Raw genomic sequence first — 21,258 nt, forward strand, 5'->3', positions numbered from 1 at the left:
ATGAACCATGGAAAGAGAAGAAGGGAAGTCATTTGGAAGTCTGTAAAATGTTTATTTGAAATTGTAAAACAGATATATATATATATGAAATCATTGACCCAGTAGATTTGCTCATTCTTACATGTAGATGTTTCAAAGGGGAGGGGGAAAAGAAAAGATAAAGAGTAGCCTTCCTACCACTGAGTTGTCCCTCCTTTTAAAACCATTGCTTATTTATCTCTACCACCAGCCGCCCAAAAAGGAAAGGAAAGACGTTGAACCCAAGGGTCTGTATCCACATGAGACTCCAGGAAGGGAGGCTCTTTCCCTCAGTCCCTTGTGGCAATTTCTTTCTATGGGACGTGATTGGGATCAGAATACCCCTTCTGTCACAATTCCGGATGACCATGGAACCTCTCCCATAGCACACTGTATCCATTTGGTTTGCTTCAACACGTCCATGCTTAGGAAGCTGAGTCCAGAAAAACAGCAATTATGTGCAGAGGTTCCCCAGTGCTTCAGTATGCCAGAGGGAGGCAATCAGTGTTTCAGCGGATACTAATGACATTGTTATGGAGGTACTCATTCCCATGAACCAATTAGATATGTGTCAGATGCATCAAAGCTGTGATATGTGAACAGGCCTACTTTTTCTTCCCTCCATGTTCCACTATAAGACACATAGGACAGCGAGCACACAAACACAACATTTATGAGATATCTTCAGGGTGATGGTTCAATGTTTTGAATGCGATGGAGGCAAAGAATCAGTCAAAGGAGACTGAGGTAAGAATGAAAGAGAGGTGGGTCTGCATGGGTGCAGTGACAAAATTGGTGGGCGGGGGTCGCATGAAGGTAAGAATCCGATTTGCTATAATAAACATCTTCACTCACTGTTCCAGGGATCTTTGTCTGATACCAGTTCACAGTTGTTCATATTTCATGAATTTGCTGCTTCTTCATTCTGGTTTAGAAAGCTTTGTAGTTGTTTTCATATCATATGATGGAGAAACAGGAATGTCTCTGGCTCATCCATACTGTTGTTTAATATGGATAGTAAGAACGTCCATTAATTCTCCATTGTCCATATGATGTCCTCATCTACATTGCTGCCTTCCCAAACTCTTCCCCTCCCTTAATCCAGATTTTCTCATACCTTCTTATGTTTGGAGTATTCTGGTATAAGAAAATCTGGTTTGAGGGAGGGGAAGCGTGTGGGAAAGCACCAATTTGGAATAGAGTGACATGGACTATGGAGAATTAATGGAAGTACAGGAAGAGTACTATTGAGAGCCAATGTGGTGTAGTGGTTAAGAGCAGTGGACTCGTAATCTGGTGAACTGGGTTTGATTCCCTGCTCCTCCACATGCAGCTGCTGGGTGATCTTGGACTAGTTACACGTCTCTGAAGTCTCTCAGCCTCACTCACCTCACAGGGTGTTTGTTGTGGGGGAGGAAGGGAAATGAGATTGTTAGTCACTTTGAGACTCCTTAGGGTAGTGATAAAGCGGGATATCAAATCCAAACTCCTCCTCCTCCTCCTCCTCTTCTTCTTTTCACATTAAATGACTGTATGGATGAGCTCTTCACATGGTAAAGCTGGTGGGGAGAAAGTGTTGCAGCAGTTGGGGCAAAAAGGGGTTTAGAGGCAAGTGGAGGGGCAGGAGAGAGAGAGAAAAAAGCAGTTTTCTGACATCTACAAAAGCAACCAGGAGCAATCACTGAAGGTTCGCTTTTTTGCAGAGCGGGAATCTGAAACAAAACAAAACAATGAGTGTAGAGTGGTTACCACTCATTTTTTTCCTCCAACTGCACCCAATCCAATAGGTTGGAGTCTTAGAAAGGTCTACTCAGAAGGAAGCCCTATCTAGGACTCACGCACACTTCTGCTTGGTCTACCATTTCCCCCCAGGAAAACCAGCAGTTTACCACTGAATGGGATCAAATGTCAATCAGGATTTCTATGGATTGACGTTTGCTCTGATTTAGTGCTAAAGAGTGGGTTTTCCAAGGGAAAGAACCTGGGCAAAGGCAAAACTGCTAGGACTCATGCCCAAAAAGCACGAGACAAGCACAAAACCACTCAGACCTGTGCTTTCTAGGCACAGGACCAGCAGAAGTGTGGATGAGCCCTTTAGTTCAGTAGGTCTCACTAAGAGCGTTGCGGCTCCAAAGTAAGCACCACTTAATGCAGAGGAACATGCATAGTTGGACTCCTAAGCACATTTAGAAAAGGTGCAGACCACACTTTTAAAACACATCCAGTGCATATTTAAAGCACATAACTCTATTGTGTAATAAAGAATCCAGAAAGGGGCTGTTTCTGAAGAGTAATAATATATAGGTTCTGTTCTGTTTAGAGTATAACCAGTGAATTGAAGATGTTTCCTATGAACATAACTCTGCATGCATAAACCTGACTTACTGTAAGTCTGAATCCAACACTAGGATCCAAAACACACATTGGGGGAGGAAAATGAATTATTCCGTTAACACCGCTCCCTTAAAGGGCAAACCTGCTTAGCCTATAGTCAAACAGGCAAATGATACCTGCTCTTGAAATGCAAAGGTGTTTTTGTTCTGTAATTCCAGATGGAGTTGGCCAATGGAACTGATGTCACAGAATTCATTTTGCTGGGATTTGCAGGAGGGCAAAAGAAACATTTGTCGTTGCTCCTTTTTTTGACTGTTCTTTATGTGGTCACCTTGGCTGAGAACATAATCATTATCACACTGGTGGTTCTAGACACCCACTTGTCACGAATTCCCATGTATTTCTTTCTGAGCAACTTCTCCTGGCTGGAGATGTGCTACGTATCCACCACTGTACCCCGCATGCTCTTTGATCTGGTGACCCGTCATGGGAAAATTTCCTTCCAGGCTTGTTTTCTCCAGTTCTACATCTTTTTCTCTCTTGGTGGAATGGAAGGTTTCTTTCTCTCAACTATGGCTTTCGATCGGTACTTGGCAATATGCCACCCACTACGTTACCCACAAATTATGTCCCAAAGTACCTGCAATACCTTTGTGGCTGCTTGTTGGATTGTTGGCTTTCTGTGGTTTATTACACCAGTGAGTTTGATCTCCAAGTTGTCCTTCTGTGGACCAAATGTCATTGACCATTTGTTGTGTGATCCTGGGCCACTTCTGTCTCTGGCCTGCCCGCCACTAGGAAATGTTCCTTTCATCCATCAGATTTTTGTGAAAACGGTGGTTTTCATCAACTTATCCTGCATCGTGCTGTCCTATAGCATTGTGATTTTCACTCTGATGAAAACTGCTAACCAAGGCAGTTGTAGGAAGGCTTTCTCCACAGTATCATTTCACCTAGTAGTGGTGACTATTTTCTATGGTTCTGTAGCAGGGGTATACTTAGCTGATCTAGGTGGAGAAAGCCACTCAGAAAGCCAAGTCAGAAAGGCAGCAGCACTCTTTTACACTGCCATCACGCCTTTCCTTAATCCCCTGGTCTACTGTCTGAGGAATGATCAGATGAAAGAGGCAGCAAGGAAGTTGTTCAGCAGAATGAATAAATGGTGGTGAACTGAAGAACACTGATGGTGTGAAGATGTTGGGAGAAGAAAATGAAGTGGAAGACCCAACCAGTCACCCAAAGAGATAAAACTCATATTCTATTTTTTGCTTTTCAAAAATTGTATTGATTAGTTACTTTAAAAGTGCAACTTAGCAAAAAAATAATAATAAACAAATAATCCAATATTTAAACCATCATGCATCACAGGCTGGAACGACAAAAGTACAAAGATACAACAGTGCTTCAAGGGGATGATAAAGAATTAATTCATACAAAGATTTCCTTTTCAAATAATAAAGATTTAGAAAAATAAAAGTTTTCTCCAGCTGTGAATTCTATTATTTTTAAGACTAAATGTTCTATATAGCCTTAAATGAACCAGCCATTTGCATATACTAATGGCACTTAGTGACCATGTGCTTCAGTATTTGTATAAAAATATAATCATGCCCCCCCACACACACATTAAGTCAAACTCTGCCTTTTAGATACTTTAGTTCAAGAAGGGCAACTTGACAAACCCTTGAATATCAACAATCCAAATGATTATGATTAAAGGTCTTCCAGGATTTGACAATAGAGCCCCAGACTGCTGTTAAGGGATAATAAGTGTGTTCTTTATTTTTCACATCTCATTCTGTTGCCACATGCAGATACAAAAGTGCCAGGTGAAATTATTGGGTAATTGTTTGGTTGTTAAAGAGCTCTCAGTGAATACCTTATTCCAAAATTCAGCCTCCTTTGAGCAGTCCCACTACATGTACTTATATGTACCAACTACGTGGAAGGGCCCCCACCCCAAAAATGTCCCTCGTTGCCTGCTATGACTTGGTGGCTGCTTGTTGGATTGTTGGATTTTGTTGATTTCTTATCCCAGTGTCTTTGATATCCAAGTTGTCCTTCTGTGGACCCAATAAAGCCATGAGAATCAGTAACTTAACGTTAACACCAACAACATGTAAAATATTAGGTGCCTGTTCCATAGCAAGTCAAAGCAGGGCTTTCAGATTTTCTTCCTCTGTTCTGATCTATGATGCACACCTGTTGCCTGTTCTTTCTGAAAACAGCTAAAAAGACAATAATATAAATGAATGAACAGACATGAATGCATAAAATGTCTGTCAAATGCAGACTTCTCTTGTGATGCTCTGTTCTGAATATCTTATTATACAGAAACCCTTCATTCTTGATGTTAGTCAGCAGGAACCTTGGTATCTCTTGCCACCCAAGAGAACTCAACCATGCAATTATATATATATATAAATGAATGGATGAATAACATGTCCACTTTTAAGACAAATGAAAACTTTTTCTGTGGTACTCTTTTCTTTTGAATATCTCATTATACAGAAGGCCTTTTTTATGTGAATCAGTAGATGCCTCAATATCTCTTGCTATCCGGGGAGATACATGGATTATTCTGCAATGTCTCACAGAAATTGTAATTCTGAATAGGTGATTATCTCACTTATAATTATCTAATTAATTGTGATTACATGCTACTACTTCTTCTGGTCTCAAGGCAGCTGTAGTAACCATGACGAAAACTACAAGATACAAGGATTCAATAACTATCCCCCATCCAGTTTGGTCTGAGGGCTTTGTAAATCAGATCATGGACATTTTAGAAGGCATAGTCTGAGCCACACACCATCCTGTGTGCGGTCACTCAAATCAGGCTGTGGGACTCAGCCCAGAACCTAGTTAGGTATAATGTGGAGGCAACAGAATGGGTGTTGAAAAGGAATTCTTTCACAGAAGCTACTGCCACTGGCAGTCCTGTTCTTTTTGCCTCTGGTGGCATACAAGACACCTGACATCAAATGCAGTGTCAGCAACTCTCTTCCTATTCTTCACAAGTTTTATCAACCAGGAGACTTCATCATTGCCAGCATTATAGCTCAGATATATAGATTTTCAATTCCAATCAATTTCAGAGAACTGCCTTCTAATGACATCTTTGAAGGCACTGTGTAAGGCTTTGCTGTTTTTCTTTTTTAAAAAGTTCCTTTATAATGTCATATATCTGTCCTAGCTATGCCACATTACCCTTCAGCATTTTCATGACCCTACTGTTTTCTGCTTAGGAGCGTTAAGTATTTAAGAATTTCCAGGTTGTAGTGAAGGAACGGTGAGAGAGCTGTGACTGGGGTTGAGGATTAATTTTTAAATTTTTGTCCTTTTTATTTTTGAGCAACTATGTTTACTGCTTTCTCTGGATTGTTACTTTAATATGGTCATATTTTCTGAGAAAGTATTGATAAGTGGAAATTGCTGTCATTCAAAGGTAGAGCATCATGGTACACAGGAGGTCACTTTTTCAATGTCTGGCATCTTGAGATAGGGCAGGGAAAGTTTCATTAATAGAAACGTCAGAGATCCACAGACAGCCAATGTAGACAATATGTCAGCTTCTTGGTTTCCTAAGTTGTATTTCATTTCATTTGATTTCTATCTGATCCCATTTTGAACAGCAACTCTATGGGTCATAGTCAACTAAAGCAATTGAAATCAAGAAAATTGGGTTACTTTTTTCAGTTTATGTCATTAAAGTCCTCCAACACCTGGAAATTTCAAAGATCCAGACCCAGAATACTGTATCAGCATTGTGCAGGTGAAAACAAAATATAAAAGTACAGATGCATGTGACAATATTTCATAATGCTTATCTAGATCAGAACCATTATACTATAATGTATTCAGTAATAATGCATTTAACTGAAGAGAAGCATATGTCACATTCTGAAAAAAATCCACTCTCACAGTGCAAGTAACTCTAATTACAGGATGATGACCCAGATCTATCAGCATAGCCTGGCCTTGATAAAAGAGATCTTTTATCAAGATCTTTAAAAGATCTTTAAAAGAGATCTTTAAAAGAGATCAATGAAAATCCCCAGATTTTACCTAACGTCACCTTGGGCTTTCATATCTATAATAGCTACTTTGACACAAGATGGACCTATCAAGCATCATTGGAACTTTTCTCTACACTGGACAGATTCACCCCCAACTACAAATGTGATAGTCAGAACAATCTAGGAGCAGTCATTGGGGGACCTATCTCTGAAGTCTGTCTCTACATGGCAGATACCCTGTGCATCTATAAAATTCCTCAGGTATGCAGACAGTATGAAAGTTAAACAAACCATTTGCTCATCTGTTTACTTGTAAAGGTTTTCCTTTTAACAGTTGTATTTGCAAGTGAGGCTTCCAGAAGTAAGACTATATGAAACGTCCTACTGAATCAGGCCAGAAACCTACCTAGCCATGAATTCTTTAATCAAAGAGGCCAGCAAAATACCTTGAGGAAGTCCACAAGCAGGACATGAGTGCAACATCACTGTCCACATTCGGTGGTTCGAATCCCCGCGGCGGGGTGAGCTCCCGTCTTTCGGTCCCAGCTCCTGTCCACCTAGCAGTTCGAAAGCACTCTTAAGTGCAAGTAGATAAATAGGTACCGCTTTATAGCGGGAAGGTAAATGGCATTTCCGTGTGCTGCGCTGGTGCTGGCTCACCAGAGCAGCTTCGTCACGCTGGCCACGTGACCCGGAAGTGTCTCCGGACAGCGCTGGCCCCAGGCCTCTTAAGTGAGATGGGCGCACAACCCTAGAGTCGGACGCGACTGGCCCGTATGGGCAGGGGTGCCTTTACCTTTATCTAATTCAAGATGCTGTATGCTTGTACAGTGGTACCTCGGGTTAAGTACTTAATTCATTCTGGAGGTTCGTTCTTAACCTGAAACTGTTCTTAACCTGAAGCACCACCTTAGCTAATGGGGCCTCCCGCTGCTGCCGCCGCGCCGCCGGAGCACAATTTCTGTTCTCATCCTGAAGCAAAGTTCTTAACCCAAGGTACTATTTCTGGGTTAGCGGAGTCTGTAACCTGAAGCGTCTGTAACCCAAGGTACCAGTGTACATAAGATCCCACAGTTAAGATGTATTCAATTTGATTGCCAAAACCTTTAACATTTTAAGGTATTACCTTGGAAAAACTCAGACATATAAAATATATAACTGAAAATGAGATCTTTCATGCAACACTATCAAATTAATAGCAAATCCCAACATATAGTAAAAAAGGATTATCCAGATGATCAGCAAATATATTGCTTTCAGTAAAGTTGTGCCCAGTCAGGGTTCCAAGCATGCAAAAAATAAAAGAGAACATTAACAATGAACAATGTGCAAAGGACCTTAAGCAGAGTCCTGGAATCCTGTAACACGACAATTGAATTGTGTTTTAGCCTGCAAAGGTACAACACTAACTAGAAGAGGAGAAAGTGAATAATATATGATTGGATTGTTTATTTCTTTTATTTTTATCATTAGGATTGTTCTATAAAATTGATGAATGTTAGAAAAATGTTGAAATGAAATTATTTGGCTCTTGTAAAAATGTCTAAAGAATTAGGTAAGAATGTTATGGTTAGGAGAAGTTGGTAAAAATAAGATTTAAGTTTTAAACTTTAAGGTTTTCTATAAGATAAGATGAAAATAGATTAAGGTAATGTAATGACAGAATACTATGAATTATGGAAAGGATTTGCTGCGATTATTATAAATCAGGATACAAGAAAAGGGAGGAGGAGGAGGTCAAAGAAAGAAGGTATTGAAAGTGGAGAATTTGAGAATGATGGTTTTATATTTTCTTTTTCTTTTTCTGTCTTGTCTTTTCTTTTGTGTAATTTAAAAAAAAATCAATAAATATCATTTTTTAAAAAAAGAAAGAAAAATTATGAACTACACTTCCTCGGCATATTGGAAGTAAATCATATTATTTCTATGGATTTCATGAGGAATTAACTCTATTATATAAATAACTTTTTATTATAACTAACCTATCAACCAAAAGTTGCTAATTGAATAAGAGCAATGAGGAAGAACACTTACTTTTTAGGTTTTGGAATTTAAGAAAGCTAATATTTAAATTGATGAGAGATAAGGAGAAAGATTTTTAATGCAATGGATCGATGTTTCTGGGCTCTTCTCTCATTTGCCAGATGTGAGGTTTACATTTCTTAGAAGAGGGTGACTTCCAACATACAACACTGAGTGGCTTCACAAGTTTTTGTTTCTTCTTCTTCTTCTTCTTCTTCTTCTTCTTCTTCTTCCTCCTAAGCCCCAATAATATTTGCTCCAATAATAATGTATTTGAGGTGTCTGTAATTTCTCTGTAGCAAAGTTCAGGGCCTGCCTTTCTCTCTCTTGCAGTAGCAGCATTCCTGTTTGATTACCTATTGGCCACTGTTTTCATGAATTTGACCTTAATGAGAAATTTCTCAAAGCAAATAATAATAATATGATGGGAAAATACTGCATTTTTTGCTTGCAACGAACAATCTCTATGTCTGACTGTTATGAGGACTTCTAGCATTTTTCTTGCCCATCATGTTAGTAAGATTTATTTTTTTTAAAAAAAATTAATTCCTGCTGTATCTTCTGTAGTGTCTCAGAATATTAAATTTAAATTCTCCTCTTACATTTTAGAAAGATTAGATCCCCCCCCCCCCCACTCAGTTCTGTAGCTTCATTTGGAGTTATTTCTATTTTTTGTGTGTGTTTTCTGACTTATTTTTGTAGATGATTTTTAACAGCATTAAAGGCTTCCCCCCCCCGCTGTAAATAAAGAGGAGTGTGGACTTTGTTCTTTCTCATTAACTGCTTCCACCATCACTGTTGCTGAAGTGGTCTCTCTGTGTTCAGGTTTCTCCCCCTTCTTGGCCAGTTTGTGTACATTGTTCCTACCCCATTTCTCCATATAAGATTATAGGAAGATTATAGGAATAGGAGACTCATAGTTATGATGTTTGATGCATTTGTATGCAAGAACAAATAAATCCTTAAGAAGATGAACAATTCCATTTAAATTGATGAAATCAGTTATAAAAACAGGGGTCAGAGCCTCTTAGCCAAAGGCTAGATGTACTAGATTTAAATTAAGGAGGAGAGAAAAGGAGAATAAACTCTTTCCCCCTCAGACAGTTTGTTGTACATTAATATGCACCATTCAAGAGCTCGGAATATAGAAGAGGATTTAAATCATGGCAAAACTAATTCCATAAAGAAAGCATTAAAAAAAAAAAAAAGGTAAAAGACCCCTGACAGTCAAGTCCAGTCACAAACGACTCTGGGGTTGCGGTGCTAATCTCGCTTTACTGGCCGAGGGAGCCGACATTTGTGCACAAACAGTTCTTCCGGGTCATGTGGCCAGCATGACTAAGCTGCTTTGACATGCTTTCGAACTGCTAAGTTGGCAGGCGCTGGGACTGAGCAACAGGAGCTCACTCGGTCGCAGAGATTTGAATCTCTGACCTTCCGATCGGCCAGCACTAGGCTCAGTGCTTTAGACCACAGTGCCACCCATGTCCCAAAGAGAGCATAGGGGAAAATTTTGTCATCTGATAGGGCACAGGGCAAACTCTTCCCTCATTTGCAAAAGGCACTGCTTAAATTTGCAACTTCTGTTTTGACATCTGACATAGACTCCAATTCAAAGATGCTCTCAATTCTCATTGGGACCTGGCACCACTTCCCACCTGAACTCACCCGCCATGCATACATTAAAATAAATATTAAATAGCTGGACGGTAAGTGATAATATAAAAAATGAAAATATTAAAGTATTTGCTAAACCCTAGGTCCACACTCTGTGGGCTGCTGAAGTAACAACCAGTAACAATCAGCAGAGTGCTCACCTAACCTCCCTGAACTTGAGTCATTGCAATGTTTCAGGTGGGGAGGCAGGTGGGAGTGTCATATTGACTTCATCAGTGTATCTGCACTGCACAAATCTTACTGCTGCTTCACCCTGCTACTCACCTTTCCAGAACATCACGGAATCTCTGAGCATACTTGTCCTACTCTGCTGGCCACTACAGGTCTCCTCACTTCTTAACTTTTTAAATTTCCATTAGATCATATATGGCTCTCCTGTGTTGATAGATAAGAAAACCCAAGCTGCTTTCTATCTCCAAATGTTCCCAAATCTGAAGCTTCAATCTGAGACAATTCTCCACATACTGCTATATTTCAAGTGGACATGGATTGGAGTAATTTCTCGGCACGATGACAATGGAGAGAGGTTTGAACATAATATTATCCCCATGTTTGCCCAGAAAGGTATCTGCTTTGATTTCATAGTAAGACTTCTCAAAGTGTCTTTTTCCAGTACTATTAATGATATGGTGGGAGATGTAATTGAGAAGACTGAAATCATTATGAAGAGCACTGTCATTGCATTGGTCATTCATGGTGAAATAGAGACCATGCTCATCCTGAGAATATTTTCTAAGGCTTCAGCATATGAGCATATATCAACAAAGAGAAATGGTAAAGTCTGGATAATGACAGCTGAGATGGAGTTCACTTCCATTCCTCTTCAAAGAGATTGGGACATAGACTTCCTACATGGTGCTATATCCTTTGCTGTTCACTCCAGTGAAGTTTTAGGATTCCAGAAATTTCTTCTGATGAGAAACCCCACTTCAGAGAAGGAAGATGGCTTCGTTAGGGTTTTCTGGGAGCAGGCATTTGGGTGTCTGTTCCCCAGAGCTATGGTAGACCTACAGAATGAAGAAATCTGCAGTGGAGAGGAGAAGTTGGAGACTCTTCCTGCATCTGTTTTTGAAATGAGCATGACTGGCCACAGCTACAGTGTCTACACAGCTGCCTTTGCAATAGCACATGCATTGCAGGCCATGGATTCATCTAGATACAAAGGCAGAATGATAGTAGATGGAGGAGAAAAGCTTCAGCATCAAGAAGTATGGAAGGTAATGTCCCGAATACACCAAGAACAAAGGAAGGATCCCGCTCGATCAGTACAGAGCCTTCCTTTACCAGCCAACCAGATAGCAATAGTATTCTCCCACTGTTTTTCCCTAGGGCCTGGTTTTCAGATGCATGATGTCTATGTTTCCTGAGAATGTATAAAGCAGCATTGAATACTAGCAATAGATTTCCTGCTTCCTTCAATCTGTGTAAATTCCAAAAAGACATGATGATGAGCATGGTGTAGAGTATTGTTGTCCCTGCCTTCCACCACAGCAGGTGTGAGTGATATGGCTGTGGATACAGTGGTGGCTATTCCTCCCTGTCATATCCTGCTGCTGCCCTGCAGGGTTAAGATTGCTTTACTAATTACTACCTCAAGTATGTGCACATCTTCCACTCTCTATATCTACGATTATCAGGCATAAAGTTTTTCAAGAGTTTGGAATAAAGTGGGAATGATCCACAGCCTTTGACATATCCATTGACTTTTTTTCTTTATCCCCTCTTTCTTTAGCTTAACCACTTTGTTAAGAGAATAGTATTTAATAATACTGTTGGGGAAAAGGTTTCCTTCAATGAAAATGGAGAGCTAGAGGCTGGATTTGATATTATAAACTGGATCACATTTCCAAATCAGTCCTTTCAGAGAATCAAAGTTGGAAAGATAGACTCCATGGCTCCCCAAGAAGAAGTGTTGAGGATTTGGGATGAAGACTTTGTGTGGCCCAGCAGTTTTAACCAGGTGAGGTCCATTCATATTTTGCACCATATCCATTACTTCCAGAGGTATTCCCAGTTCCCAGTATTGATATACAAGCTTGCAAAAGAGAAAACCTTCCCTTCTTTCATTTATGGACAGGTGCAGCCCCTTTCTCTTTGTAATGATAAATGCCCTTTGGGTTACCATAAAGCAAAGAAGGAAGGGGAACCATTTTGCTGCTAGGATTGCATTCTGTGTCCACAAGGGAAGTTTTCCAACCAGATGGGTAAGAGACATCATGTACACAGCCTATCAAATGTACTGTCATTCAGGTATTCAGACATTCATTTCCCTTAAATTGAGAACATTCCTCAGAATTCAGTAAAGTTTATGGTTCCTCATATGAGGATACAGCCTGATAAACTTAGCAATAGCAGTCCCAAGTCATTCAGAGCTGGTCATTATGTACACCAAACAGGGAGGAGAGAAAAACAAACCACCACTCATTCAGAAGAAGGAGGTATAATGTTTATTTTGGAAAAAAGCATGATTGCAGAATTGGAACACATTTCTTTTTGACAAACCCTTTTCTTTTAAAGAAAAAACACAAAGGGACTGAGCATGTTCAATGTCCAAAGAATGATCTGGTGAGAAGTCATGGAAAATAGAAAAAATAAAGAATTATAAATTTATATTGTTATATCAGAGCTTTTCAAGCTTTTCATATTGTTGGCACACTTTAGACATGCATCATCATTTTGTGACACAGGAATTCAGTTTTACTAGCAAACTGGAGATTAAACTAACCCCTTATAAGATATAGAGACACATACATAAATTCTAATAATGAAATGTATGGGGACACAACATATCTTATGATCTGCCCGCTTCGTTTCCAACCCCAGGAAGAGTGTGTGGAGCATTCACTTGACACACCTACACACTGCAGCTGACACACTAAAGTGTCACAACACACAGTTTGGAAAACTCTGCTGTATATTTAAAAAAAGTGATTGGACCCATATGTGGATGGGAGTATAACTATATATTGAATTTTGCACATCTATAAATGTGCAACACAATCTTTTTAGGGATCTATTTAAACATTATTTAATCTACTTAGGGATCAATCTATTTCTAGCCAATGAAAGTTTGACATTTCTAAGTCTGATATTTCAGATTACTACATCACAACAACACAAATTCTGTTGCAACATATAGAAACCTGATCATGCTGTTTGTTGTTTGTTTTCAGACATGGATGAATGCCTTCAGTGCCCACAAGATCATTACCCAAACATGGAACGGGATTCATGCATGCCAAAGGACATCAGTTTCTTGTCTTATGTAGAACCTTTGGGGATCGCTTTGGCAGTTCTTGCTCTTTCCCTTTCTTTCACCACAGCTTTGGTGCTTTGGGTCTTTATTAAACACAGAGACACTCCCATAGTTAGAGCCAACAACCGGAACCTCACCTATACTCTCCTCACCTCCCTCTTTCTCGCCTTCCTTTGTGCTTTGCTATTCATCGGTCGACCTGAGAAAGTGACGTGTCTCCTTCGACAAACAGCATTTGGCATCATCTTTTCAGTGGCAGTTACTTGTGTGTTGGCCAAGACAATCATTGTGGTCCTTGCTTTCAGGGTCACCAAACCAGGTTCCAGGATGAGGAAATGGGTGGGGAAACAACAGGCCACCTCCATTGTTCTTTCCTGCTCCCTGATTCAAGCTGTTCTTTGTTGTGTATGGATGGCAACATCTTCCCCATTCCCAGATTTTGATATGCACTCTGTGACTAAAGAAATTGTTCTGCAATGTAATGAAGGCTCAGTCACCATGTTCTACTGTGTCTTGGGCTTTATGGGCTTGCTAGCCATTGTCAGCTTCACTGTAGCCTTCCTAGCTAGGAAGTTACCAGACAGTTTTAATGAAGCCAAGTTCATCACCTTCAGCATGCTGGTTTTTTGCAGTGTGTGGCTGTCCTTTGTTCCCACCTATCTGAGCACAAGAGGAAAATATATGGTGGCTGTGGAGATCTTCTCCATCTTAGCCTCCAGTGCTGGTTTACTAAGCTATATATTTTCCCCAAAGTGTTATATTATTCTGGTGAGGCCTCAGCTGAACAGCAGGGAGCAATTAAGAAGAAGAAAGGATTGACATATCTAACATTCTGTAGCCCTTATACATCTTAAATCAACTGTGATAAACCAATGGGATATTTGCAGCTATTTTTATTCCCTCAATAAAATGTAAATGGAATGCAATCTGTATGCTTACTTGAGGAATAATTCTTTATAAATCTGTGATATATTTTTGTTAAATTCCTCTGTTCTAACATATCTGAGCATATAAGGATAATATACAGAATGGCCTCCAGTGCTGGGTTACTGGAATTCATATGTTTCCCAAAATGTTTTTTTATTGTGTTGAGGACTGAACTGAACAAAAGGCAGCAGCTTAGAAAAATAAAGAATTGACGCAACTGTCTTGTTCATTATCATATTCACTTGCCACCATCATGTTATATTTTAATTGGAATGGAGGTCTAAATCACTGTTTGGATTTTTCTGCCAATTTTGAATATTTGAAAAACAATGTCCTTCCCTAGAGGCTTGGATCTTTCAAGTTATTCAAAACTATTTCGGTTGCATGGTGCCTGAGGTGATATACTTGATTGTTTTAGAAAGTGTATGACCTGGTAAATCTATAGCCAGCTGCAGGGTATGTCACCCAATATAAAGTTAATTTCTGGAGCTGTAAGGGTTTTTTTAGGTTTTTATTTTATTTAAAAAATCCTTTAATTTGTAAACCCCATTGATTCCAATCCGGTGAATGAGCATGATCTACTTGCTCTGCAGAATGAGAAATGTTTAGCTATTGGGAGTAGGGGTGCATCAAGAGGTAGCAGTTTTGCCTTCCATTCTTTCTATACCATCAAATCTGACTTCAAAAAGGTTGGTTATGCCTGAAGGTCCCAGGCCACAGAGAGGCTAGGCTGGCCTCAACTAGAGCCAGGGCTTTCTCGGCTGCGGCTCCAATCTGGTGGAACACTCTGTCACAAGAGACTAGGGCCCTGCAGGACCTGACATCTTTCCGCAGGGCCTGCAAGACAGAGCTGTTCCACCAGGCCTTTGGTCAGGGCACAGCCTGACTCCCTCCTCTGGCAGCCTGCACAGAATTTTGCTTAACGGTTGCCATCAATTTGATTTTAATTAATTTTTATAATGAAATGTTTTTAGAATGTTGGATTATTTGATTGTTGTTAGCCGCCCTGAGCCCGGCTTTGGCTGGGGAGGGCGGGATATAAATAAAATTTATTATTATTATTATTATTATTATTATTATTATTAGTTCATGGCTGTTGTTGTTTTTTGTTAAGGGAGTGATTGTAGAAAATCTCAAACTCTACCATCTTCCATTTTAAATTATGGAACCCGAAGCTTGCTGGTTCAAAAGAATATTACGTAAATGAGCAGACTGTCTACGCCGCTTAAGATTAGGTACTGCAAATCTTCAAGAAATTGACAGTTTTATTTTCAACTCCTTTCCCGACGATCCCTAACATGAAATTAATTCACAGCTGCCACACATGGCTCCACAATTTCACCAAGCTTTCTACTATTAAGCCACCATCTCTTTCCATGCCAGTTCACACCTAATTAGTGTGTATGTGAAGTTAGGATTTTTGGTCCCATGTGCATCACTTTACTCTTATTTACACTGAGTTACATTTCTGCCCCTCCTCAATTTAATGCACATTTATGCAGTGGGAAAAGACTCTTTTGGAGCTCCTCACAATCCCCTTTTGTTTTTACCACCCTGAACAGTTGGGTGTCTTCAACTCAAAATAACAGACAATTGCCTGTGTGGAATTACCCATGTTTCACTATAGCAAATGAAGATGTTCCATCCCAAAAGAGAGTTTGTTTTAGTGGATAATGAGAACATTCCTTAGAGACACATCTCCAAGGGCTGCTGAATATTTAACAGCAGCATTCAAGCGTTAGTCCACAGACAAGTCTACCATCTCCTTCTAAACGACACAGGAAACAACTATATATTTCTTTTGCACAATCTGTGAACTCCAACACAGCCAAGGTGGTGAGCCTTCTGCTGGAGGGATTGACTCCTTACATGCTACTGAGGTACATAAATTGATACCTTTAACAAGGCAAAGGAGACTGTGGTAAGAGACCAGAGGGGATGTATTTCAATGGGTAGCCCTATTCAGAAAGATTATGGGCAAGGAAATGTTGACACACCAATATGGAGCATCATCTGAGAGAAAAAGGAAAGTAGGAGAGAAATATCTTTACTTACTTACTTATCTATTTATAACATTTGTACGCTGGCTCCCTTGCCCAATAAAGCGAGATGAGCGCCGCAACCCCAGAGTCAGTCATGACTGGACCTAATGGTCAGGGGTCCCTTTACCTTTACTTTACCATACTCATAATCTAAAAAAGATCCCAGAGAAGTTTACATTACAATGACAGCAGCAGCAACAACAACATCATCGACAACATAATAATCATCATAATGCAAGAGGGTCTCAGAGGGAGGGAGGGAGGGAGGGAGAGAGAGAGAGAGAGAGAGAGAGAAACAAGTACAGGGCTCTCATATGAATTCCTCAGAATTGTTATCCAACAGCATACAGAGTGCTAAAACTTGTCCACCCCTGATTTCTTACTAAATCGGGATGGTTCACAACAACAAAAAATACAAAATAAGAACACAAAATACATAATACACAAACAAACAAACAAACAAACAAACAAACAATACACTAGCACTAGATTCCTACACACATAAAAAGAAATGACTATGTTGATGACAACAGATGCTTAAGGAAGTCCACTCCTATGGACTAAAAGGATGTTTCAAAGAAATAAGAACATAGGTAGTCAACAGGATGCACTTCAGATGATGATGGACTACAACTCTCATGATCCTGGACCATTGGTTATCTTGGCTGGAGCTGATGGGAGTGGGGAGTCCAACATAATCTGGGAAGTGCCATTTAGATATTCCATGTTCTCACATACCAATCTGATAATGATATGGTGATGCACATTTCAGTGGTCATAGGTAAGTTTAGAATACTTGGGAAGGGCCATAGTTCAATGGTAGACCAACTGCTTTGCATACAGAGTATCTCTGGGGCACTTCACTGGAAACCTGAGAAGCTGCTGCCCATCAGTGTGGACCATTTTGAGGAAAAAGGACCAATGGCCCAACTTGTTATAAGGCAGCTTCCTATATTCTTCTGAAACTTTACATATTTTGGTCCTAAGAGGTATAATTCAGCTATAATTTAGCTACCTACCTGTATATCTGTCTTTAAGTCTTTATCTATGTGCTATTGACTACTTTATTATGTTCATAATTTAGAGAATCTTCTGATTAAGTGGCCTATGATTTTCCCCTCAGTAAATAAATATAAATTAAATGGATGCAACACAATTACTTGTTATGCCTCATAACTGATATGCAATCTCAAGAATAAGTATATGTAATCTAAAATGAAGGAGGCAGAATATTCTGCTACCCTCCTTAAAAGCAGCATGCCTGGTTAGTCTTTGCTTTTCAATGAAAGCAGAGAGGGAGACGCTGGTTTGTAGTAGTGTTTTCCTCTCAGCATAAGGATTTATTCCCTCAGCACACACTATACTCAAATGATAAGCTTGCTGAGTCTACAGGCAGACAGGGAGATGATACTCGCTCTTGGTATGTGACTGTGTTTCTGCTTTGTGATTGCAGATGGAGATGGCCAATGGGACTGATGTCACAGAATTCATTTTGCTAGGATTTGGAGGTGGGCCAAAGAAGCATATGCTACTCCTCATTTTTTTGACCGCTTTTTATGTGCTGACTTTGGTTGAGAACATGACCATTATCACCTTGGTCGTTCTAGACTCCCACTTGTCACGACTTCCCATGTATCTCCTTCTGGGCAGCTTCTCCTGGCTGGAGATATGCTATGTGAGCACCACTATACCTCGCATGCTCTTTGACCTAATAACCCTTCATGGAAAGATCTCTTTCCAGGCTTGCTTCCTCCAGTTCTACATCTTTTTTTCTCTTGGTTGCACTGAGGACTTCTTCCTCTCTGCCATGGCTTTGGATTGGTATTTAGCCATATGCCACCCACTGCGTTACCCACAAATTATGTCCCAGAATGCCTGCTATGCCCTGATGGCTACCTGTTGGATCCTTGGCTTCCTGTGGAACATTGTCCCAGTGACTTTGATCTCCAGGATGTCCTTCTGTGGACCAAACATCATTGACCATTTGTTGTGTGATCCTGGGCCACTTATGTCTCTGGCCTGCCCCCCACTAGGAAATGCTCCTTTTATCTATCAGATATTCGTGAATACTGTGATTTTGGGTAACTTATTGTGTGTCATCCTGTCCTATGGTGCAGTGATTCTCTCTCTGATGAAAACCTCTAGCCAAGGAAGTCGTAAGAAGGCTTTCTCCACCATATTCTTCCACCTAATGGTGGTGACGATTTTTTTTGGTTCTGTGGCAGGGGTATACTTAGCTGCTCCAGGTGAAGAAAGCAACTCAGAGGTCACAAAGGCAGCAACAGTCTTTTATGCTGCTGTCACACCTGTCCTCAACCCACTGATCTACTGTCTGAGGAATGATAAGATCAAAGAGGCAGCAGGGAAGTTGTTGAAGAGAATGGAGAAATGTTGGTGCCCTGGAGAATAAAAATGTGCCCTGGAAAATGGAGAAATGTTGGTGCCCTGGAGTGTAAAAATTTTGGAAGAAAAAAAAAAAGGAGAAGCAGAACACCAGCCTTCCACAGTAAAAATTGTGGTAGGATGGGCTGTTGCACTTATTATAGCAGATGGGTGTATCACATTTCTGTAATATTATTTTTTTTTACGTGAAATTCTTGCTGCTAGAAGTATGAGGCATTGGCCAGTTTATACTAGCATGGTTTTGTTTTTGTCTTTGTTTTACTTAAGGGAATGTTCAAAAATGGTATTTCCTGAATGTGTCACAAAGCAAGAGGGTTAAGACAGAAACTTAGTGCCCCAGAGGGAAAGCACAGATTAAGGAAGCAGCTACCAGCAAGTGGCTCAGCACAAACAGTACAGAGACCAAGCAGGAGGGAGAGAAAGAGAATGCCAGCTGGTTTAAATAAAGCCCATCATTTTCTTTTACCCCTGCCTGATTATTATAAAAAAGTGCAATGTTAATTAGCACAACTCGAAACATTCTCTACCTTCAGTCTTGCTTTGAATATGATTCCTTCAAGTGCTGAACTTGGGATGGACTGTGCCAATTGTTTTGTAACCAAATCACACCCACCCCAATGAACAAAAGGGAGGTATCTGGATAATTGGCAAAGTATATAAAACTTAGAGGGTGGGGGGAGGATAAAAGCTCCCTCCAAAACAAGAGGTAGGGTGGGGGGCAGGGGGTAAAGGTTAAAGTTTAATGTGCATAACATGTAATGTTTGCATGCATGCACTGAAGTTAAAACTTCTGTAGAGATTTGCACTCTGGCGATCTTCAAAAGGACACCTGCCCATCCCAGCAGGCCTGGCCGGACCGGGAGAATACATCACACATATGACATCATGTATGTGGAATGCCTGCCCCCCCCCCATGTTGTGCCTAACTTGGTGTGCCTGAGATGAAGAGCAGTATACAAATTTAAAATACTACTAAAAATCATAATAATGCTATTAATGGGTGCTAGACATTGTGGCTACAGTCTCCCTACATTGTTGTGTTGCTGGAAGACACTGGTGGGTTGAATTGCTTGTGTGTTTACACATAGGCATCTGCTTGGTCCGTGAGAAGAGGATGCTAGTCTACATGGGCCCCTGGACTGATCCAGTTAAGTTCTTATGTTCTGTGCTGTTTAACATCTACAGTGTATGAAAGCACTTATCGAGGTCATCTAAAGATATAGAGCAAATAGAAAAGAGTATTTGGCTACATTAACATGGATATTAAATCTAACGAATTAGTAACATTTATTTATTTATTTATTTAGTCCACCTCATGATCACTTGATGTCTGCAGATCTTGAAGCTGTTTACAACAAAGAAACATTTTAAAATGTAATCCAAATCTATAAATATACAATGAGCACAATTTCAAATGATTTTTTTATTAAGAAAAATTGCAAAATATTACACAATATACACAATTTTAAACCATTCATGCTTATATTGCAGCCAGATGGATCACTTCACAACAATGAAAGACCTAAGCTTGGATATGTATGTGTTTGCGTGTATGTTTATACAGTGGTACCTCGGGTTAAGAACTTAATTCGTTCTGGAGGTCCGTTCTTAACCTGAAACTGTTCTTAACCTGAGGTACCACTTTAGCTAATGGGGCCTCCCGCTGCCGCCGTGCTACCACCGCGCAATTTCTGTTCTCATCCTGAAGCAAATTTCTTAACCCGAGGTGCTATTTCTGGGTTAGCAGAGTCTGTAACCTGAAGCATCTGTAACCTGAAGTGTCTGTAACCCGAGGTACCACTGTATCTATATAGGCTTATAGCCATTCCAGAACAGTTAACCCACCAAAAAGATTTATTCAAGGGACAATCAATACCAGGCCTATTCTTAGTGTGGCATCACTTTACCCTTTATACAAATAAAAGAGACTCTGCAAAACACCCACCCACCACAAATTACAGTATACACAGATTTGGAACAAAGACTAAACATAAGTGATAAGAACTAGAAATTGACAGAGGTTTTCTCATCCAATAACAGCTCACTAGGATGATGCAAAGCGTCTATCTGTGCTTCCTGTTGCACCTGTTAAGAAAATCAGTGACCCTGTCTGCTTTATGCCAACATCCTCACTGTTTCCATAAGCCCCCCTGGGAGATATGTACCAAAAATCATCATTTTACAATGACATTTTTTTTGTTATTAAAGTGAAAATAATTATAATTTACTCCAAATGCAGGGTGGGGGTCCTCAGTCACACTCCTCTTCCCAAGTCGCACTCTCACTAACCCTGCTTCACACCCCAAGTGTTTTTCCCTTGATATTTCCTTGAACTTAGCTGATATCTCCTGCTTGTTTAGCTGGAGAACAGAGAAGGTTGTGTGAATGTGTATGGAAACTAACCCACAATACAAAGCTAGAATTCACATTCAGTGCTCTGCCTGCTTTCACCCTGCCCTGCCCACTCCCATGTGCTCCTCTGGAAGCTTGACAAGAAAGCAACACAGCCTTTGGTCTGAATAGGCTTCCACAACCCTGATGTTATCAAGGGTGGTGAGAT

At 40.1% G+C, this 21,258-nt stretch overlaps 4 protein-coding genes across 4 annotated transcripts in view; 3 read left to right on the top strand and 1 right to left on the bottom strand.

Annotated features, from left to right (window-relative positions):
- The window catches only part of LOC308460892 (vomeronasal type-2 receptor 26-like), a gene marked incomplete at its 3' end in the record, with an annotated part of 285,070 nt that overhangs the window by 82,868 nt on the left and 180,944 nt on the right, over window positions 1-21,258 (bottom strand). The gene's annotated exons all lie outside the window — the stretch shown is intronic.
- LOC308460893 (olfactory receptor 11G2-like) lies at window positions 2,571-3,521 on the top strand (the record flags this gene model as incomplete). The annotated part of the gene is made up of 1 exon (XM_080977424.1): window positions 2,571-3,521. One exon carries the CDS (start codon window positions 2,571-2,573, stop codon window positions 3,519-3,521), a length of 951 nt encoding a protein of 316 aa, XP_080833550.1.
- On the top strand, window positions 10,490-14,145 carry LOC308460894 (vomeronasal type-2 receptor 26-like; the record flags this gene model as incomplete). The annotated part of the gene is made up of 4 exons (XM_080977425.1): window positions 10,490-11,287; window positions 11,803-12,030; window positions 12,148-12,166; window positions 13,244-14,145. The coding sequence occupies 4 exons, from the start codon at window positions 10,490-10,492 to the stop codon at window positions 14,143-14,145; spliced, it is 1,947 nt and encodes a 648-aa protein (XP_080833551.1).
- Window positions 17,749-18,705, top strand: LOC308460896 (olfactory receptor 11H6-like; the record flags this gene model as incomplete). The annotated part of the gene is made up of 1 exon (XM_080977430.1): window positions 17,749-18,705. One exon carries the CDS (start codon window positions 17,749-17,751, stop codon window positions 18,703-18,705), a length of 957 nt encoding a protein of 318 aa, XP_080833556.1.

This window comes from Podarcis pityusensis (genome assembly GCF_964106645.2).
Source record: "Podarcis pityusensis genome assembly, chromosome: 13".
NCBI lineage: Eukaryota > Metazoa > Chordata > Lepidosauria > Squamata > Lacertidae > Podarcis > Podarcis pityusensis.